General features: G+C 40.1%; 1 protein-coding gene across 4 annotated transcripts in view; it reads right to left on the bottom strand.

The window, feature by feature from the left end:
* FBLN1 (fibulin 1) overlaps positions 1 to 18,057 on the bottom strand; it is an 85,587-nt gene that overhangs the window by 26,698 nt on the left and 40,832 nt on the right. For 2 of the 4 annotated variants that reach the window (XM_072876304.1, XM_072876289.1), the window contains exons 9-14: positions 16,518 to 16,661; positions 15,570 to 15,698; positions 14,939 to 15,064; positions 14,273 to 14,392; positions 13,288 to 13,419; positions 12,612 to 12,735 (exon numbers count right to left, since the gene is read on the bottom strand). In XM_072876304.1, the coding sequence (XP_072732405.1) occupies positions 12,612 to 12,735; positions 13,288 to 13,419; positions 14,273 to 14,392; positions 14,939 to 15,064; positions 15,570 to 15,698; positions 16,518 to 16,661 (775 nt within the window). Of the gene's footprint in view, positions 1 to 4,127; positions 4,541 to 10,171; positions 10,311 to 12,611; positions 12,736 to 13,287; positions 13,420 to 14,272; positions 14,393 to 14,938; positions 15,065 to 15,569; positions 15,699 to 16,517; positions 16,662 to 18,057 lie in introns of those variants that run through there. The other 2 variants (XM_072876294.1, XM_072876308.1) reach the window with 2 other exon arrangements.

Below are 18,057 nucleotides of genomic sequence, written 5' to 3'. Positions count from 1 at the left end.
AAGGGAAACAAAAATGGAAGCTTTAGTTTGTCAGATACCTCTGGAAACAAATGGTTCTTGCTCTTTTCAAAATGTGTTACGCAAGTCCACACCTACAAGCCATCTTTTTTCAGATGTTCAAAGGAACTTTATGGCTCTATTAATAATAAATATATCAGTAACTTCCTATTATAGGCTACCCACATTTGCTCATCAAAGAAAACAAAGCCAAACACGCTGATATTGTATGAAGCTAAAATAAGATAAAAGAGAAAACATGAATCAATATTAAGGAAATCATGCTTCAACCGATGTGAACCGGCATAGTCCACAGGAAGGCAATGAAGCTAGGTTAATTTACACCAGCTGAGTCTGGCTTGTTATTCTCACTCTGTAGTTGATGTTTTGAGACTGGCCAGGAGTTACAGGCCAGGAGAGACCTTTTACTTCCCACCTTTACCTGGGTACAAAATTTCATCATTTCCTAGACATCTCACAGGGAACAGAATAGGGCTTTCTGCTGAAATGCCTCATGCTGGTCATTTTGGAACAAATTCATTCTGGATATATGGACATAATAGTCTGACCTACGATAACAGATTCCATCCCCTTATTTTAAACCTCAGCTGCCAAATTAAGAAAGGACTTCCAGCTAGCTGACCCTCACGCCTGTGAGGATCAGCTAAATTACATAGTCTAGTTCCAATGTAAAATAATCTACTTCAAAATACGTAACAAATAGAATTGAGGCAAAATGTACATCATTCGTGTTTGTTTCCCTCTCTCCCTTTTTTTTCCCCCTTATTGTGTATAGAGGAGTTTAGTAAACATTTACATGTATACAGCCATACAAACAAATCCTGCATCTTTCCTCAGGATCCTGCTGTGCTAGGGTCACAACAGCCAAGTCAGACTGGTTTTACTTCCAATAACGTGTTTACAAATTCTGAAAAAGTTCTTTAAAAGTTCTTCTCTTTGCATTATCTAACACATAAATAATAACTATACCATCATCTAAAGGTTTTAGGGACACCAATAAACAGTAGCTTGCATAACTCATTTTGGGACATTATTACTAATGAAGTACTGATACAATACATACAGCATCCTAAATTTTCTTAGCTGTATTTAGATAATAGAATTTGTATGCAAAAACATTGTGGTGGGAGTGTCTGAAGCATTCAGTATTGGTCTGCCTTTGCTCCTTCCTGGGAAGGAAAGGGAGCTTTACTCTCAACTTCAGCTAGAACAAAATTTGGCAAACACAAACATTTCTCAAAATCTTATCCAATAAAGCCATGAATTTGTTTAAGAAGAAGTCGTAAGACTTACATTCGTAATTCTCACTTCTGATTCACTGGAGTAAAGCATTCTGACATGAATTAGGTACCCTGCATACATAAGCGGAGGATCACAATGATCACAAGTGATTGGTGTTAGTTTCTAACTGAAACTTGTTTCTAGATCCATCCAGCTTGTAACCATATATGTGACAGATAAACGTTTGTGACAGCCCTATTTCTTTGCATCATTTCCCTCTCCTCTTACAAATCCCACAACCTTTTTTTTTCGCATGCTCTGTCCACACTGCTAAACTTGAGTTTGTGCTTTCATTTTCCCCTGCCTAAATATTCATTCTCCAACCTCCTTTCTTTTGATATCCCTGCTAATTGCTTCAGCATATCCAAAGTGCAGTTGGTAACACTTTGCTCTCTCATTGCTTTGACAGCACATCTTTAGACATCTTCTGGAGCAACTTCTTTGACAACTAGCATTTATTTCAAATACTGATATTTACTATTAATGATGTGCTCTGATCTCAAAATACTTTTTATTTTATCCTTACACATCATCTTTGCATTTGATCTTCTGATTAGCTGACATTTGCCTTTTTGCTCATGTTGTCCTATAGTGGGGACTGTGACTGACAGAAGTTTCTTCCTAAGTGCTGAGAACTTTCTTTATCCAAATCTTTCCTTCAAGTTTTCCCCCTCTAACAAAAATTGCAGCTTTGGAGCTGGTACCTCCTCCAGGCATTTTTCATTTAGAAGAGAAAAGTTATGAAACAGCTCAGTTGCTCTGATTATTTTGCAAATAATCCTCTCCTGAATGTAATTTTTTCTTTCTTCTTGGGTCCGGGTGTCACTCCTTTTCATATTCTCTGTTGGATTCAATTAGTAAGTTCTTTGGACCAGCAGTCGTGATTTCATTTTCATTTGGAAAGAACAATGCACATAAATGGCGCTACATAATTACATACATGTTCTTGAAAGTTCCAGCTATGCTGCAGCATTAAAGCATCTAATACAGGAGAATCTGAGCTCTGTGTTCTTGAATTACTTGCTGAATGCAATTAATATGGAAGCATTTTACAATACTGAGGGCCAAATTCTCACAATCCCTTCTTTTCCTGCCAAACAAATATATATTAATGCTTGCAAAAATGAAGTTTATTTTTGAATCTTTATCCTACTTAATTATGGCCTCATAATGAACTGGTAGCCAGAAGGCATTTATATACAAGCATCTTCTGTGGCGGTAAGAAACCCTATTAGCTCAAGTAGCATGGGCTTGTGCTTTCAATATTTAAAGCTGGGAGTCTATCCCCACTGGCAACTTCTGGCAGCTTTATAAGTATGTGTCAACAGACTTATTAAACATTGGCATTCCTCGTGAGACTTGAACTCCTGTCAGCCAGTTGGGATAAACTTTGCCTTAGGGAACATGTAATACTCTGGCAGAGTGCTGCGATCATGCCCCAATCTAGTCCTTGGCTGATGAGCCTGAGAGCCCACAGCTTACAGCTAATAGAGTAATTTCTTGTGTTCAGGTGATTAAGGCTTGTGATCTTGGTTCAGAAGGTTCCCAGTTTCTAACCCTGTACATTGCCTGTGCTGTCTGTATTTACATAGCGAGGTTTTTTTTTTAGATGTGCATTCACATAGATTATTCCTCATTCATCTATGGACTGACTATTCTGCCTATGTACCAGGCAGCAGAGATATCTGACCCCAGGGTGGCATAAAAGAACATTAATTTTTAGATCATACCTCTGGGACTGAGCTTTTAATATTTATCAATACAAGGACTGAAGAGTAAAATAAATCCTTTTCCAGCTCACAAAACAAAAGAATTCCAAAGAAATTCCAGTTGTATTGTCTACATTGTTCTTGATTGCATACAAGTAAAGGAAGAAAGTCGTAGAAGTAAAGGAAGAAAGACTTGGATATTGGAATTCTGGCTGACCTTTCAGGGCTGCTAGGGTTTGGTTGGGGGCTTTTTGGTGGTGGTGGCGGGTAAAGTCTTTACAGTTAAAATTTATCAGCTTTGATATGGAAGTTGGAGAGACAAAAATGTTATGAGACCAATTAAACATCTTTTTCAAATGTTCCTGTAGACACATCTCAGGATATAGCCTGTGAAACAGAAAGGAGCTCTCTGCTACTAGCTGAATGCTGTTAGGAAGTTCATTGCTGTTTTCCCGTCATTCATTTTTCAATTCAGTGGAAATTCCACAGAAAAGAAGATGAAAAGTCTCTAAAATAAATGTTCTTTAAATGAGATTCTCTTTTGTATTATCCTTAAAAGTTAGAACTGGGATCTGTACCTGGTGGAAATCAGCACAAGCTCACTGGCTACAACAGAGCAATGATTAACTAGTGCAGCTTGAGAATCTGGCTCCACACTTTCGAAGTGACTTGTGTGCTGGGGCATCTCTGAGGTCCTAAGGGCCTAAGTTATGCCCTTTTAATAGATGTTCAGAAAATGCACAGTATTTACCCTGTAAGTGATGAAACTCCCTAAAGATGTCTCCGTTGAGACAGCTCAAATTATGTACCTATTTTGTTTTGAAAATTTAGACCTAAACATCTGTGTATCATCAAATGAGCCTATGCAGCTGTGTATCATCAAATGAGACCAACTCCACTACTGTGTGCAGTAAATTAATAGTTTTCAGTCATCGCTATATTCAGATAATAAGGTCTTGGACACCAGTTTCTGCTTTTTATAATGATGCAGAATACACATAAGAATCTCCCCAAATTGAGACATTCAGTGATAAGGGAAAATGGAGAACTGTAACGATGATGGTGAATAAAATGCAAGTGCAGCATGCAATGGATGAACTAAAACTTTATTAAAATTGGGAAAAAAAAGCTACTCTTAGAAGAGAAAAAGTAGCCACTGATGCCTGTAAGTTAGGGATCAAAGCTGTGCAGAGACAAAGATAAAAAGTTTGGCAACAAATGTGTTGACAGTTCCATGGCGGGAAAGTTGCATTTGAATTGTCAGAAGAAGGTCTCTGGGCTCTGTGATTTGCCGCTGCATGACCACAATGCCACTGTGGTTGTTCACTTTTTTTGTGGTGAAAAAACCCTCGTGGTTCCCGCTGATGATGGACAGCAGAATTTTATCCCCAGGGACAGCATTGGGAGGGCCCATGCGGAAAATGTCGGTGGGTACTTGAATGTTGGTAGGAAAAGAGAGGTGATAGTAGGTTATTCTCAGAGGCAGGCTCTGGCACTCCTTATTTTCATTACAAGGCAAGCGCTCACAGCGACTGCAAGAAAAGTGAGAACACAAGACAAGAGGAAGATTAGCGTACATTTAGCAAGCGTGATAGGAGAGCAAGGGCAGTGGGGGTGGGAAAAGATACGTTGACTTGCATACTGTATCCATTCTTCAGCCTGGCACCTCAGTCATATTGCAAATGGACATTTATTAAATAAGGATGAACTTGTCTGTAGTTGGTGCTTTTGGAGAAGCGTTGCCATTTTCATAAGTGTTGCCCTTTCTTTGCACGCACAGATGGATGGAGTCTGGCACCTCAGCATGGGTGAGAGTTTATCTGCATTTAGATGAGCTAAGCTCTTCCTAGGGAGAACACTGGCTTTTTTTCCCCCCCAAGTTTTATGCTGTTGTTGATTGGACATATGTTAAATAAAGGAAGAGATCCTAAGTGGTTAGTGAGTTGACTGTGTCCTACTTGGGATGTCTGGCTGGATTTTAAGACTGAGCAAAGTATTCTGAAAACCACAAATGTACAAGGAGTTGGTCTTTCTGAGAGAGAAGAGGCACTCTAGGTACTGCACTATGTATGTTCATCATCTGACAGCGTAGAGAGGAATGTAAAACTTATTTCCAACACTGCCTGTATGTTAAGGTTCATTTGCTTTGAAGACAAACCTTCCTCCTCTCTGTGCTACCAGGAGAACCAGCCTCAGTCAGTCCAACACACACCTAGGCAAGCACTGAAAACAAGATCCAACGGCCTGATGTCTCCAGCATGTGCCCTACACATTCAGTCCACTCTTATGCAGCCCTGAGTCACAGGAATGACGCTGGTGAGTGAGAAAGTTGCCCTCTGCTGTGTCCTTCCCTTATCACTAGGCACTGTATTACAGCGTCAAATGCAGAGAACTAGGACCGGCTGAAAGTGAATAATGAATGTCAGCACTAGAAGTCATGATCTGCATGGAGGGAGCAATCTCCTCCCTTTCTGTTACTGAGAGGAGTGAAGTTTGTCCTGTGAAATATGGCACAGACAGGTATGGGCATTAAAGTAACTGCTATTAAAGAATGTTGTAGTTTACCAGCATATTAATGATGATCTGACATGTCATGATACCTGGTAGGTTTGAGAAGTCTTTAGAGAATTGCATACAAGGAAAGATTATATGAATTAAAGATATGCCCAAATCACCGCATTCAAGTTGGTATCCGAACATCCTCTCAGACAGGTATGTGGAAGTAGAGGTAGACATGATGATCTCAGCTGGATCTTGACTTTGCAAAATTTGGGGATGATCTGGTTGTGCTCTTAGCTCCAAACCTGCTTCATGCCTAACTATGAATCAATTAAATTACGTACAAGAGTCTCTCCACTCAAAAGCAATATTCAGTCCACAGGCTGAGGTTTTGGAACCTAGACTATTCATTCATTTCTTTACTAAGAAATGCTCCAGCATGATTGCTTCTCACTACCTCAAGGAAATTTGAGTGCCCATTTCATTTATTTTATTTTGACATATAAAATTGAGCTCCTATCAGGAGTATCTGGTATCAATAGAACTGTGGCTCATAAGCAAGCACCACTTTGTTGCCAGTGCATGGTGACCTGAATTCCAGGAACTTCTCATTATATGCAAAATATGCATTTTCAAAAAGAGTAGTTAAAAGCACCCTCAGTTCTTCAGTTAATGTGTTCTATGTTTTCTTTTAATACCACTTGCAAACCAAAGTACAAAGCAATTCTTTGAAGACTTAAATGCATTCTTAATTTTATTCATGTGTGTAAAGAGCACACACAAGTCTTCACAGGATGGCCGGCTAATTAGATGTGGATACTCTTGGAATATTTTCAGGTATAGTGAGTTCTGCATTCTTTTCTGAAATGTCATCAATAACTCCACTGAAAAGAATGACTTGGTTTTGTTGAAATCATGAGGCTACTTGGTTTTGCTGAAATTATGAAGCAAGTCAAGGCAGTTAATTTCTTAGTTGGAAATGTTTTCTTCATGTAAATCTTTTTAGAAGCACTTACATGCTCATGAGCACTTACATGCTCATAAAGATGCCATGATTTATTCTTTTATAAAAGTAAAATGCATTTTATAATAATAGCCAGAATTTTAAGAGAACAAAAAACCAAAGCTCCCAGCTTCCTAAGATTTTAAAAAGGACATTCTGCTGCTTCAGAAAGTTATTTGTGGAGACAGATGTGCCTGTGGCTAGGAGTTAGAATTATTCAAAATTCATCATCTTTTATCTTATTCTTTGGTGGTGCACACTACACACTGCGCACTTCACTGTATGTTTAGTTAATGTGCACTAATTGTTCCATCAAATAACCACAAAGGAGAGATAGCAAATATTATTGCTTTCAAGAATCAGAGTTCATTCCGGGGTCGTGCACCAGAAAGGCAATAAGCAGTGAGCATTTAAATCCCAGTGTACTCTCTAGACCTTATTTAAATGCTTCCCTTCAGTGGGCAGAAGAAAATCATACGGTGGGGGAATCCAACAAACTGCTAGTAAGTGAGCAGCCCAAGACCCTGGGGGCTGCTCCAGCTCCATGGCATCTCAGAAGACATGAGCTGGCCGTACAGCTACTGTGCCCTGCCACCACGCCGCGTCGCTGTGGGAGAGACCACGGGGGACCCGGCGGGAGAAGCGGAGCACTGAGGAGGCAGCAAGATGCTACTGCAGAAACCCAACCCAGAGCCCAAGCAAAACATGCACTGCTTTGCAGTGAGGCAGTCTTATATACATCTTTGCAAACCTCTGCAATTAGGCGCATGGGCTAGAAAAATAAGCACAGACTGCCACTAAACGCTTATTCCTGAATTTGTTCCTGATTATTTTAGCTCACTTGCTACTCTGTTCTCTTAGGTTTATTTATGTGGCTGAAATACTGGTTTCAAAGAATTACTCATAGTTTGAATGTCATGTACCAAACACTGGTTACTCATAAAGAAAAAGAAAACTACCAAAACTAGAGAGATTCCATCTTAGATAATGAATATAACATTTCCTCACGGAGAAATGAGGAGAAAATATTTTCTGCCTTCTCTCCTGTTAATTTCTGAGCCTGGTTTTCACTCCATTGTGCCCAAAGCAGCTGAGTGGCATACAATTCCTCATGCGCTGAAGGGAAAAGAACTTTTTATTAGCAGGATTTTTGGCTTTGTCATTTACTTCATACAGGGAAACCATCTCAGCATGCTGAACAACTAACCAAGTATTATTACCAAACTATACGCTACACATCTCTGAAATTCGACCCTGTAGATTTCCAGAGCTGTAAAAATCTTCCGGACCTCCTAGAATATACTCCATGACACAGGCACTCGCTCACGCTATCATCGGTGTGTATTTCTTTTCAGCAGGTTGCACCACACCTTGGGGCCCAGATGAGCCATCGGCTGGGCTGTATCACCACTTCGTGGATCTCTACATTTATGTTAATAGAGCAGCTGTGTAGGGAAGGTGGTTTTTGTCTTAAGCAGACCAGAACTTAAACGGAATGAAACCAACTGATGGTTGGTTTTCATAGGTATTTCTTAACCAGAGGAGAATCTGGAGTCCTAGTTCAGGCTCAGGCAGGAATACAGTATACAGCAGTACAAGATGGAGTATAGCAATATTCAGTCCACAGGCTGAGGTTTTGGAACCTAAACTATTCATTCATTTCTTTACTAAGAAATGCTCCAGCATGAAGGCATGGTTTGCTTCTCACTACCTCAAGGAAATCTGAGTGCCCATTTCATTTCTTTTATTTTGACATATACAGCAGTATACAGTAGATGGGATGGACAAACACTCTGCATGTTCCTCCTGTCTGGAGCTGGAAAGTCTCAAGGAGTTTTCAAGCTACAGAAGAGACAGACCCATCTTCATTTTGCCCTCAGCACTGAGCCTGTATGTCCTATCCTTGTCTCCTTCATCTGCCTTTCCCAACCTGGCCCCCTTTCCTTGCCTACTGCCCTTCCTGCTCACTCAAACGTTTGGCATCAGGACTGTCTAGTCAGCCAGTGCCAATCCTCCTCTTCTTGCTCCATCCCCTCCTGGCTGACACTTGGTTCTCTCAGTTTCTACCTCACAGCCCTAGTCCCAAAGCAGACACCCCTTCCCTCAGTATCTTTGTACAGCCATCCCAAATTATTCCTTGCTCTGACCGTCTTCATCCAAATCTGGCACCGATCACCCTTAACCATAAGTTCCTGACTCCTGTGGTTGGTTTGCCCCTTGACTCTAAATTGTTTTACCCAGTTTTACCTTCTACCCCTCAAGTGTCTCCCAGATTCATTCTCCTCACCTGGTCATACCTTCAGATCCTTCCCTCCCTACATTCAGCCTCCTTATCCCTAAGAACGCCTTTCCTTCTTACCAAGTCGGCTCTTCTCTCTCCTGTGCTGGAAGCGGCTTTCTTATCCATGGAGTCTGGGTGGTCTTTGAAAGCACAGAAGAAACAGGCTCTGGGGTTGTCAGGGCCGGCAGCGCCTGGCCCAGGACAGATAGGAGCTGACATTATGGGGAAGATCGGGCTTCTTTCCCGTGGCTATATGTGGGAGCAGGCACAGACAGCCTGTGGAGTTGGTACCTGCACATTTTAGACTGCTTTAAAGAGCTGCAAGAGGCTCAGGTCTGCTAAATGAGAAGAGAATTGTTTGTTGCTAAAAAAGAAAGACCTCTCTACTGATAGGAAGAATGAAATTGCACTGAGGAAGACAGTCAAACACAAAGACAGATTGCCACTGAGGCTATGAAATCCTCATCATTCAAGGACTTGAAGCAAAAGTTAAACAAACAACTCTCAGAAATGCTCCAGGTAGACCTGACTCTGGTTTGGCATACAGAGGTGGATTAAGGTTACCCATCAAGGTCCTCATTTCCTAAGGTTTAAGAAAAAAGACTAAATGCAATTTTACAAAGTTCATAATTTCAGAAGTTTCAGAGGCTTTTGGTAAGGATGACAAAAAGCGCAAAAGTAGTGTCCTAATAAATTTCAGATTTCTGCTCCAAAACACGATGTCAAACTGTTAAAAGAAAAAAAAAAATCACCAAAATGTCTTAAACACACAAAACAATGTGGTCCTCCCTACCCTTGTTCTTGGAAATGAGTGAACTGCTTTGGCTGAAATTTGCCAAAACTTGAGCTGAGTCAGACACCTGGCATGTAGAATTTCAGCCGTTGGTTACGTTTTGGCAAAATTCTAAGCAGTTAGAATAATGAGAAGCGACAGGCAACCTTAATAACACGCAGACATGTCTAGAATATAAAAATATTTCCCAATCTGACTGAATGCAGCACACATTTCTGACATGCCGCCATAACTGCTTCTTTATCTTTTCTACTATTTTTCTTGGCTTAAATGTTAGATTTCAGTGTCGTGTAAAGAGAATTTAATTGTTATGCAATTTGAAAACAAAAAGTGTTTGGCAAGGCAGTACAGCAAGTTAAGTCCTATTGTGAGTAGCAGTAGATCTTAATTATCCTTGGAAAAATACCAAGCCTATAGGCTGATCAAGCGAAAAAAAAAAAAAAAGGCAGAATTTAAGCAAAAGAGACAAGACCTTCAAATAAAATTGTTACCATTAAGGATCAGACCATGCCAGGCACTTTGCTGGTCTTTGGGGAAGGTTACACAGGCTGTTTCCTCCTGAAGCTCAGAGTAGGTATACAGCAGCCTGAGCTTTCAGCCTGTAGCATGGGATGATCCTGCGATCACTTCACCTGATGACAATCACCCCTGCAACAGCCACCACGCAAAAATCTCTGCTTTAAAGGTATTGGGTCAGGAAGCTTCTGGATCACTGAGGGCTGTTGCCTGTACATAAGGATTTTAAGGAAAAATAAGAATGAACAAACTTGGATTTGCAGGACTGATCCCTATTAAATTATAGCTGTTCCAAATAAAATATTGGAGAATAGGGTAAAAAAAATCCCATTAGGTGCAAACTTGATGGGAATGGAAAACCTGTTGTTTTTCTTATGATGTGCCAAGTTGGTGAAACTGGCATGTGTTTTGAATAAAAAGGAGAGGAAAATGGTATCTGTAATAGATACGATGTTATGAGAAGCCAACTATTTTGATTTTAGAGTCCTGGCACACGGTTGGGTGAAAAAGTGATTTAATGTCATTATCATGCAGAAGCTAACGAAGATATGCTAGCTATCAGCTATGTTGGGTTATATATGCCAAAAATAAATGATTCAAGAACATGTAAATTAGTTTGGATGTAAAAAGGGTGCTAAAGAGCTGTCTTATGAAACTGTTCCCCAATGGGCACGAGGTAACCCAATACATAAAACCTGATTCTGGCATGTTGGTATAATACTCGTATACTGGCTAAGTATGAGAGTACCTATCTCCCCACTGAACTAACTTGGACTTTTTGCAATAAAGATAATGAACTCATATTCTCTTTGGTTTAGGTTTATGCAAACACATTTTTGACAATAAATTTAGTAACTGTGTCTGTAGCTGTTGAGAGGGAAAAACCTAATAAATCCAACAAGATAATAACTTGAGGAATTAAAATAATTAGAACTTCACCGAGCAGCTACAGGATTTGTGTCTGACTCATAGCCTAATTATAGCCCTAGCAGATCAGAAGAATCTCTCCCTATGAGTCTGAGTTAGGCAGAGTAAGCCATTACAGGGCCCCAACAACCCAGACACAGAAAAACAATTCAGACACTCTACTACTTCCCCAAAAGATCCCTTACATCTCAAATAGCCATTAGTTTCAACACACGCATAAAAATACAGATAAGAGAGAAGATGAAATGGAATGTGTGTGTATGATGCATATTTTATAAACTGAGCTTTGCAACTGAGGGATGTCCATAAGAGTAGACATCTGCTAATTCTGCTCAGTGGCCCGTTGCAAATTACTTTTTTTGAATTAGGATACAAATGAACTCACAATATTACAGATAAAGAGAACATCTGCATCACGAGGCACTGCTTGTTTACTGATGTGACAAATATAATTTAAAACTTAATTCCTACTGACACTTCGCAGAATACGAGCATATTTTATAAATATCTGGTTTTATACCATGAACTCCCTCTACAGCATTCTGATCAAATACATCTGCTGTGCTACTTATATGGTATTTCACAGATTGAGGTTTAAATGGAAACTAACTAATCCCCACAAAGTCCCTCTCATGAAGATCAGCATTAGCTTCATCCTGCAGAGGAGGCACAGAGTACTCAATTTTATCTAAAAGATGGTGGGCATATGAACACTGACTGTAAAAAGCAATAGCGGGCTGATGACAAATGTGATTTATCAGCTTGCCTCCCTAGCTGGTGGAGCGTACACTTACCTGGGTATGGGGCACATGGAGGGGAACCGTGGAGCCGCATTTGGAAGAATCGCTGGAGTACAAGGTGGCCATAAAGCCACAGGGCGGGAAGAAAAGCAGTCATCTGCATCAGCCATAAACTCTAGCTACGTGACTGAAATTTTGCAACAACTTCTCCACTTCGCTAGCACCATTTGATGGGTATAAATGAGCTGCCACCTGCCCCCCCTCCCAAAGCTGTCTCATATTTTCAGCACCAGAATGCACAGACTTTCTCTGAGCTAGGTTAAAAGACACAAATAGGAGCAGCAGCTAACATACCACCCTTGCTAGGATTCCCAGCTTTTTTAACAGAGGTGAAATGGTACTAAAAATAAGACGTTCTTGCAATGCTTTGCAACAGCACTGGTAAGAATTCAGAGAGGGAGCTAAAAAGAACTCTTTTACTGGAGTGTAATAGTAAGGAAAGACTACGTGTGAAAGGAAATAAAAGTCCGAATTTTAAAGCTGAATGTAACCCTCCTAACAGGTTGCCTGCAAGGTAGCCCAAGAAAGAACAGCAGCTTATGGCTCTAGAGATCGTTATGATGCAAACCACTGACACATGGCAGTTTTTAAGGGAATACCTTTTTCTTAGACTGAAACAGGAGCATGAGAAGGGGACCAGACCTGTGTGTGCAAAACATAGGGTAGGCCTACCAGCAAAATACATATTTGCCAGAATCCGTTATGTATTCAGTCAGCAGTGGTATGACATAAAGGAGATCATGTCACCAAAAAGCTGTTCAACGTTGAAAAAGAAAGTACTTACGTATCTCCTGACTTGCGGTAATTTTCTGGACATTCCAAAGACAGACAGCGAAAGCCCCCCTGGATGTTAAAGCAGGTCTCATTGAAAGAACAGTTGTGGCTTTCTGCAACACACTCATCGATATCTGCCAAATGGAAAAAGGTAAGTGATTAAACACGTGCCTTTCCTCTACTTGCAGGTGCCAGATGATGAAAGTATCATTTTAGATACTACAGAACATGGGATGCAATTAAACGTTATTACAGGATTGGAAGGGGAGGGCAGGAGAACGAAAAAAAGAAGAAAACTAACCCAAACAACAAGCAAGAACAGGAAAAGGAAGAGCAGCACTGCCACTAAGTGGACAAGACCTGAATATTTGCTGAAATGTTTATAGCATATTTCCTTTTAATGGCTAAACTAATTAATACCATTTCACAGTGGGAATCTTCATCTTCAGAATTTGTTAGAATTCTTTAATAATGTTATAAAAAGTATTCTCCACTGCATTCTATAGTTTATAAGAGAAATTTCCGGTATATTTCTTATAAAATACTGGTTTCTTCAGATTTCAAGCTGATGTTTACTGCTTTACCTATATTATTGTAGGAAAGGCGTATTTTTAAACATAAAAACTTGCTAGAACTTTTCAGAAGTCCACAATCCAGTTAGGTATCCCTGCAGTTATGGAACTCACCTTGGCAGCTGCGTGCATTGGGTGCCAACCTGTAACCAGTGGAGGGACAAGTACATTGAAAGCTTCCAGGAATATTAATACATCGAAAGGAACAGATATGTCCTCCAGTAGGTAAAGCACATTCATCAATATCTGCAAGAAGAAAACACCACTAATTTACTCTGTGTTCACGACATTCAACCAAGTACACACGTACGGTGTTCCTGCTGCGACCTTCAAATACAATTTCATTACTCTAATTGCTGGGCAAGGAAACAGATCATCAGGTAGGGGTGGCTCTAGTCAATAAAGGCTGTCGGGAATAAATGGAGGTGCGAAGAAAATTAAAAGCAATATAAGGGCCCAAGAGACAAAGTACATGGATAAGAGCAAGCACTTTACAGTGACGTGTATCATAATACTTTACAAAAGGGAGGGAGAGGAATAGTTTTATCCCTGTTCTTACAAAAAGGAAATTGAGATGAGGTGTTTTGCCCAAGGTCTTACTGTCTAGTAAGTCCTGGAGACCTAAGTCCAAATTCAGGATTTGTTCATGAGGTCACACCCATATCCTCCTTGTATTTGAGGAAAACCTACTTACACATTAGTTCAGAACCAGCCACAAAAAGAGGATATATAAAATACTACCTAGTAATATTACATATTACATATGTAACATATAAATGTGTTTGCATCTTCACTTGCTGAAGGCTAGAAATTCTGTTAGTTCCTCAGGAAAAAAAAAAAATCTGGTAAGTTACAAAAGTATGCCAAGCTACAATTCAGTGTAAACAGCAAAACTGACACACACAAGCAGAGATATTTCTAGACTAGGACATGGTTGGAAGATCTGCATTAAATAAAGTTTCATAGTTTCACAGGAAAATACCAAAGAGAATCAAATGTTAAATGAAACAATTACAGGAACATGGCACTGTTCACGTATGTTACAGGGAGAATAAGAAATGCTTGCTCATCCTCTTACCTGCAAAATGATAATGCTTACCTTCACATGAAATCCCATCTACGTCACTAAGTTGAAAGCCACGGCGGCAGTAACACTGATAGGAGCCATACACATTGGCACACTCTTGACTACAGGGGCTGCTCTCACACTCGTTTAAATCTGAAATGCAAAATTATATACCTGAACCCCAAATTTCTTGCTATACTCATCACTTCTATTACAGGACTAAGGCAAAACTTTGGAAAACAATTTTTTAAATTAAAAAAGAATGGTATGCATGTCACTGGGTAAGCTGGAAATAAGGGGCTTTGGGTGTATTACTCTCAACAGGGTCTGGCAGTATACGTCAATCTGCACTGTGCTATTATTTCCCACTGTCCTTCAAGGTGTGTGACTTGGAGGGAATCTTTAGGACCACACTTGCATTTTTATATCTGGATATCAGCAAGGCTGGTTTTGAAGGTCTTGAATCTGATCTATCCGAATCACCCTTCAAAATACAGTAAATGCAGACTCATACCTCTGCATGATCCAGCCAAAGTGCAATATATTGGAACTGTGGGCTACAGTGGCCTTGATTAATCATAACTGCATTGATTTCTCATGCCATTTCAGTGCAGTCTTACAAGCTAAAATCAAATGGAAATAGCTAAACAAAAATGAACTGTATCTCGCACTATACGCCAAAGCATATGACAGCCATACCTTCACATGACCTGCCATCAGTTGAAAGTTTGAATCCCATGGTACAAGTGCAGTAATAGGAACCAGGAGTATTCTCACACTTGTGAGCACAAAGACGGCCTGGATAGCGTCTGCATTCATTGATATCTGCAATGATAAATATATACAGAGCTCTATGTATTGCCTGGCTTCACTGCAGTAGTAGTCTGGACAGGAATGTGCTCATAAAAGTTTGATTTTTATTTTCCAGATATAAATGTCATACTAGAGAGGGAAAGACTTGCTCAAAATGCTCATTTCGATGCACCCCAGTGCATAATTGAATTAGCTCTATAAAGAAGAAAGTTGCTTTGATCTTCCAAAGGAATGTTTTGCTGTAGGTGCATATAAAAGTATCACAGAAAACAATTACACACACTCTCATAATCTTACCTTTTAACAGGATAACAGATAACTTGTTGACAATACTAATACAGCTTCCTTTGAAGTATCAGCATCTCTTTAATATGGTACTAGATTTATACAAATAATACAGCAGTCAATTTTACATTCAGATGAAAGAGGTTATGCAGAGAGCAATAATATCCTTTATACAGGATCATTTTTTAAAATGCCATGGCTGCATGTATTTAAGTCGATAGGTGCAACTTACCAATACAAGTTCTACTGATGACATCAAAAGAATAGCCAGATTTGCACTCACAACGGTAATTGCCTGGGGCATTTATACAAACATGTCCTTCTCCACAAGGCTGACTGGAGGATGAGCACTCATCCACATCTAAAAAAAAGGAGAGAAGTGATTGAAGCATGCAAGTTGAGAGAAGAGCAACATGTTAACATATTTCTGTGTCCCCTAGCAGTTGTAAAGTGTTTTGAAACAGAAAGCAAGATTTTGATCTAGCTCTCAGCTTCCACAAGAAGATCAGAGTCACAAATCCAAACTATTCTTACTGAGACAGGTTATCTCTCAGGTGTCCTGTTAATGTTAATGGACTTGGGAGGAAAAAGAAATCAGGAAATCAGACAATCTTTGGAGGAAATCAGGCACAAAATTGTTTTATTATGCACACTCAATATTCATGGATCAGATCTTCAGCTAGTGTAAGATGCCAGAGACCCACAGTCAGTAGTGCTTTGATAAGCCATTTACAAAGATTGAAAACACATGCAAAAAATACCTCTCTTTGCAAGAGCCACCTTAGTTAAAAGCCAGCCAAAGGCATATATGCCTTTCAACATTACTTGAATGGCTTCTGTGGGACATTAAGTGGGCATTATCTTATAGCTCTGTATTGGGGAGATCTGAGACCACACAGCATTGTTCCAATACACTAATAGAGTCACAGACAATGCCATTTTTGGGGGGTGATTATCATCTCTCCTCTTCTCAGAATACAGGGTTTCATGAGTTATATGAAGGACAGAGGGTGGATCCTTGTCATTCTTCACTTGTTGGGACTGCCGTGAGGGAAAGAACAGGATCAAGAATTGACTGTGGGAATGAGAAAAACATGGACAAAGTGCAAGGAACTAGTAAACAAATCATAGATGTGATCTATTTTCTTCGAACTGTTTTGTCTTCAGAGCTGTTACTTACCTACGCATCTTGTTCCATCTTCATTGAGATGATAACCTCGGCCACAGCTGGGTGAGATTCGCTGGCAGGTATACGAGCCATCAGTGTTAATACAGATCTGCCCAGCTGGGCATGGCATGTCAGTGCTCAGGCATTCGTTGATATCTACAAGGGCACAACAAGTCAGTGTAACTATCTGAGGTCTGAAGATGTTTAAGTCAAGATGCTTTCCTTACGTAATCATTCAGAGGATTACATCCTGATGTAATCCTTCAGGATTTGAAAAGCTCTGCCCATGGGAGAACATTCCTGTCATTTAGCTTCACTGATATAAAGCTTCCAGGGTGAAGATCAGGAGAGGTAGGAGAGGCCCAGATCCCACTGAAAAGCAGTGGAACTTGGGTATGGAACTTGGGTATAGAACCTGTATTTGTTTAAAAGCCTTTGAAAGTCTCCTCTAAACATATGAAGAGATGATGAGCAATTCGGCTCACCAGCTCAGCCAGTTATGCTGCAGTCTGTGGGTTGTGGCTCACGGTGAATGAGCTATTTGGTAGTACGTGCTCACATAGGTAGCAGCTGACTCCATTTTTGCAGAGAGATGAACTACTGCTCACAGATTTTCACCATGAATACCTTACCTTGTCTTATGGTAAGTTGTCCATGTAAACACATAAGAATGCGAATAGCTTATTTATGTATTCACAAGACTATGCAGCCCTCTACCATCCATCAAACGTATGTCTGGTTTTTTACAAGCTGGACATCATATCACTTTGTGACAAAGATATCCTTTGCCTGGTAAGAACCCACTATAAAGTAAACTCTCAGAACATGTAATGAGATGAGACTAAGCTGTATTAGAGTATGATCTAGTGTGGTGTATCTAGCCAAGAAAGTAAGGAACTCACTGTTACACAAGGTTAGCACATGCTATTAGTTTGGGGAAAGGGGTTTCAGAGTCGGGAATCAGTGGCTACAGGAGGTACCAAGGCAGCCTTTGCTACCTGGAAAAGTTAATGTAACTAAGACCTGACAGTCTGTAGGAGCAGCACTGTCTGTGAGTGTATGGGCTTGCATCCCACAACCTTCAGCAAAGTCCAGCTTCATGTGAGTACTTCTCTGCCTAAAATTTTCCCAACTGTTTCACTGGGATATTACCATCATTTTACACAGTCGTACTGTAACTGTTGAAGAGCTACTACCTTCCAGTTGGTATGGTATTAAGCATAGCTTCTAGCTTGCAAAATGTTGGCTGCCTGAAGATGGGGAAGGCTATGTCATTTCAACCAGGCCTATCCCAGCTCACTAGAGTGTAAAATTTTCAACTTACAATGACACTGGAAATACAGGAAAGTTTTCATACTTCTTCCTTCTCAACACCACATAGGGGAGCATTTGATTCACAGTTTGTAAAATCAGCCTGTGAAATTGTTTTGCTAAATATTTTGAGCATATGCATTTTAGGGGACGTAACTATTGCTGCTGCAAATTGATGTGGCTTTGCTAATGTCAGTGAAGGCACACTAACTTCTAACAAGCGTGGACCTCGTGCTAGCTA

The sequence above is a fragment of the Ciconia boyciana genome, chromosome 1 (assembly GCF_034638445.1).
Source record: "Ciconia boyciana chromosome 1, ASM3463844v1, whole genome shotgun sequence".
NCBI lineage: Eukaryota > Metazoa > Chordata > Aves > Ciconiiformes > Ciconiidae > Ciconia > Ciconia boyciana.
Note: the sequence above shows the minus strand (reverse complement) of the source record. Positions and strands in the feature narration are given on the sequence as shown.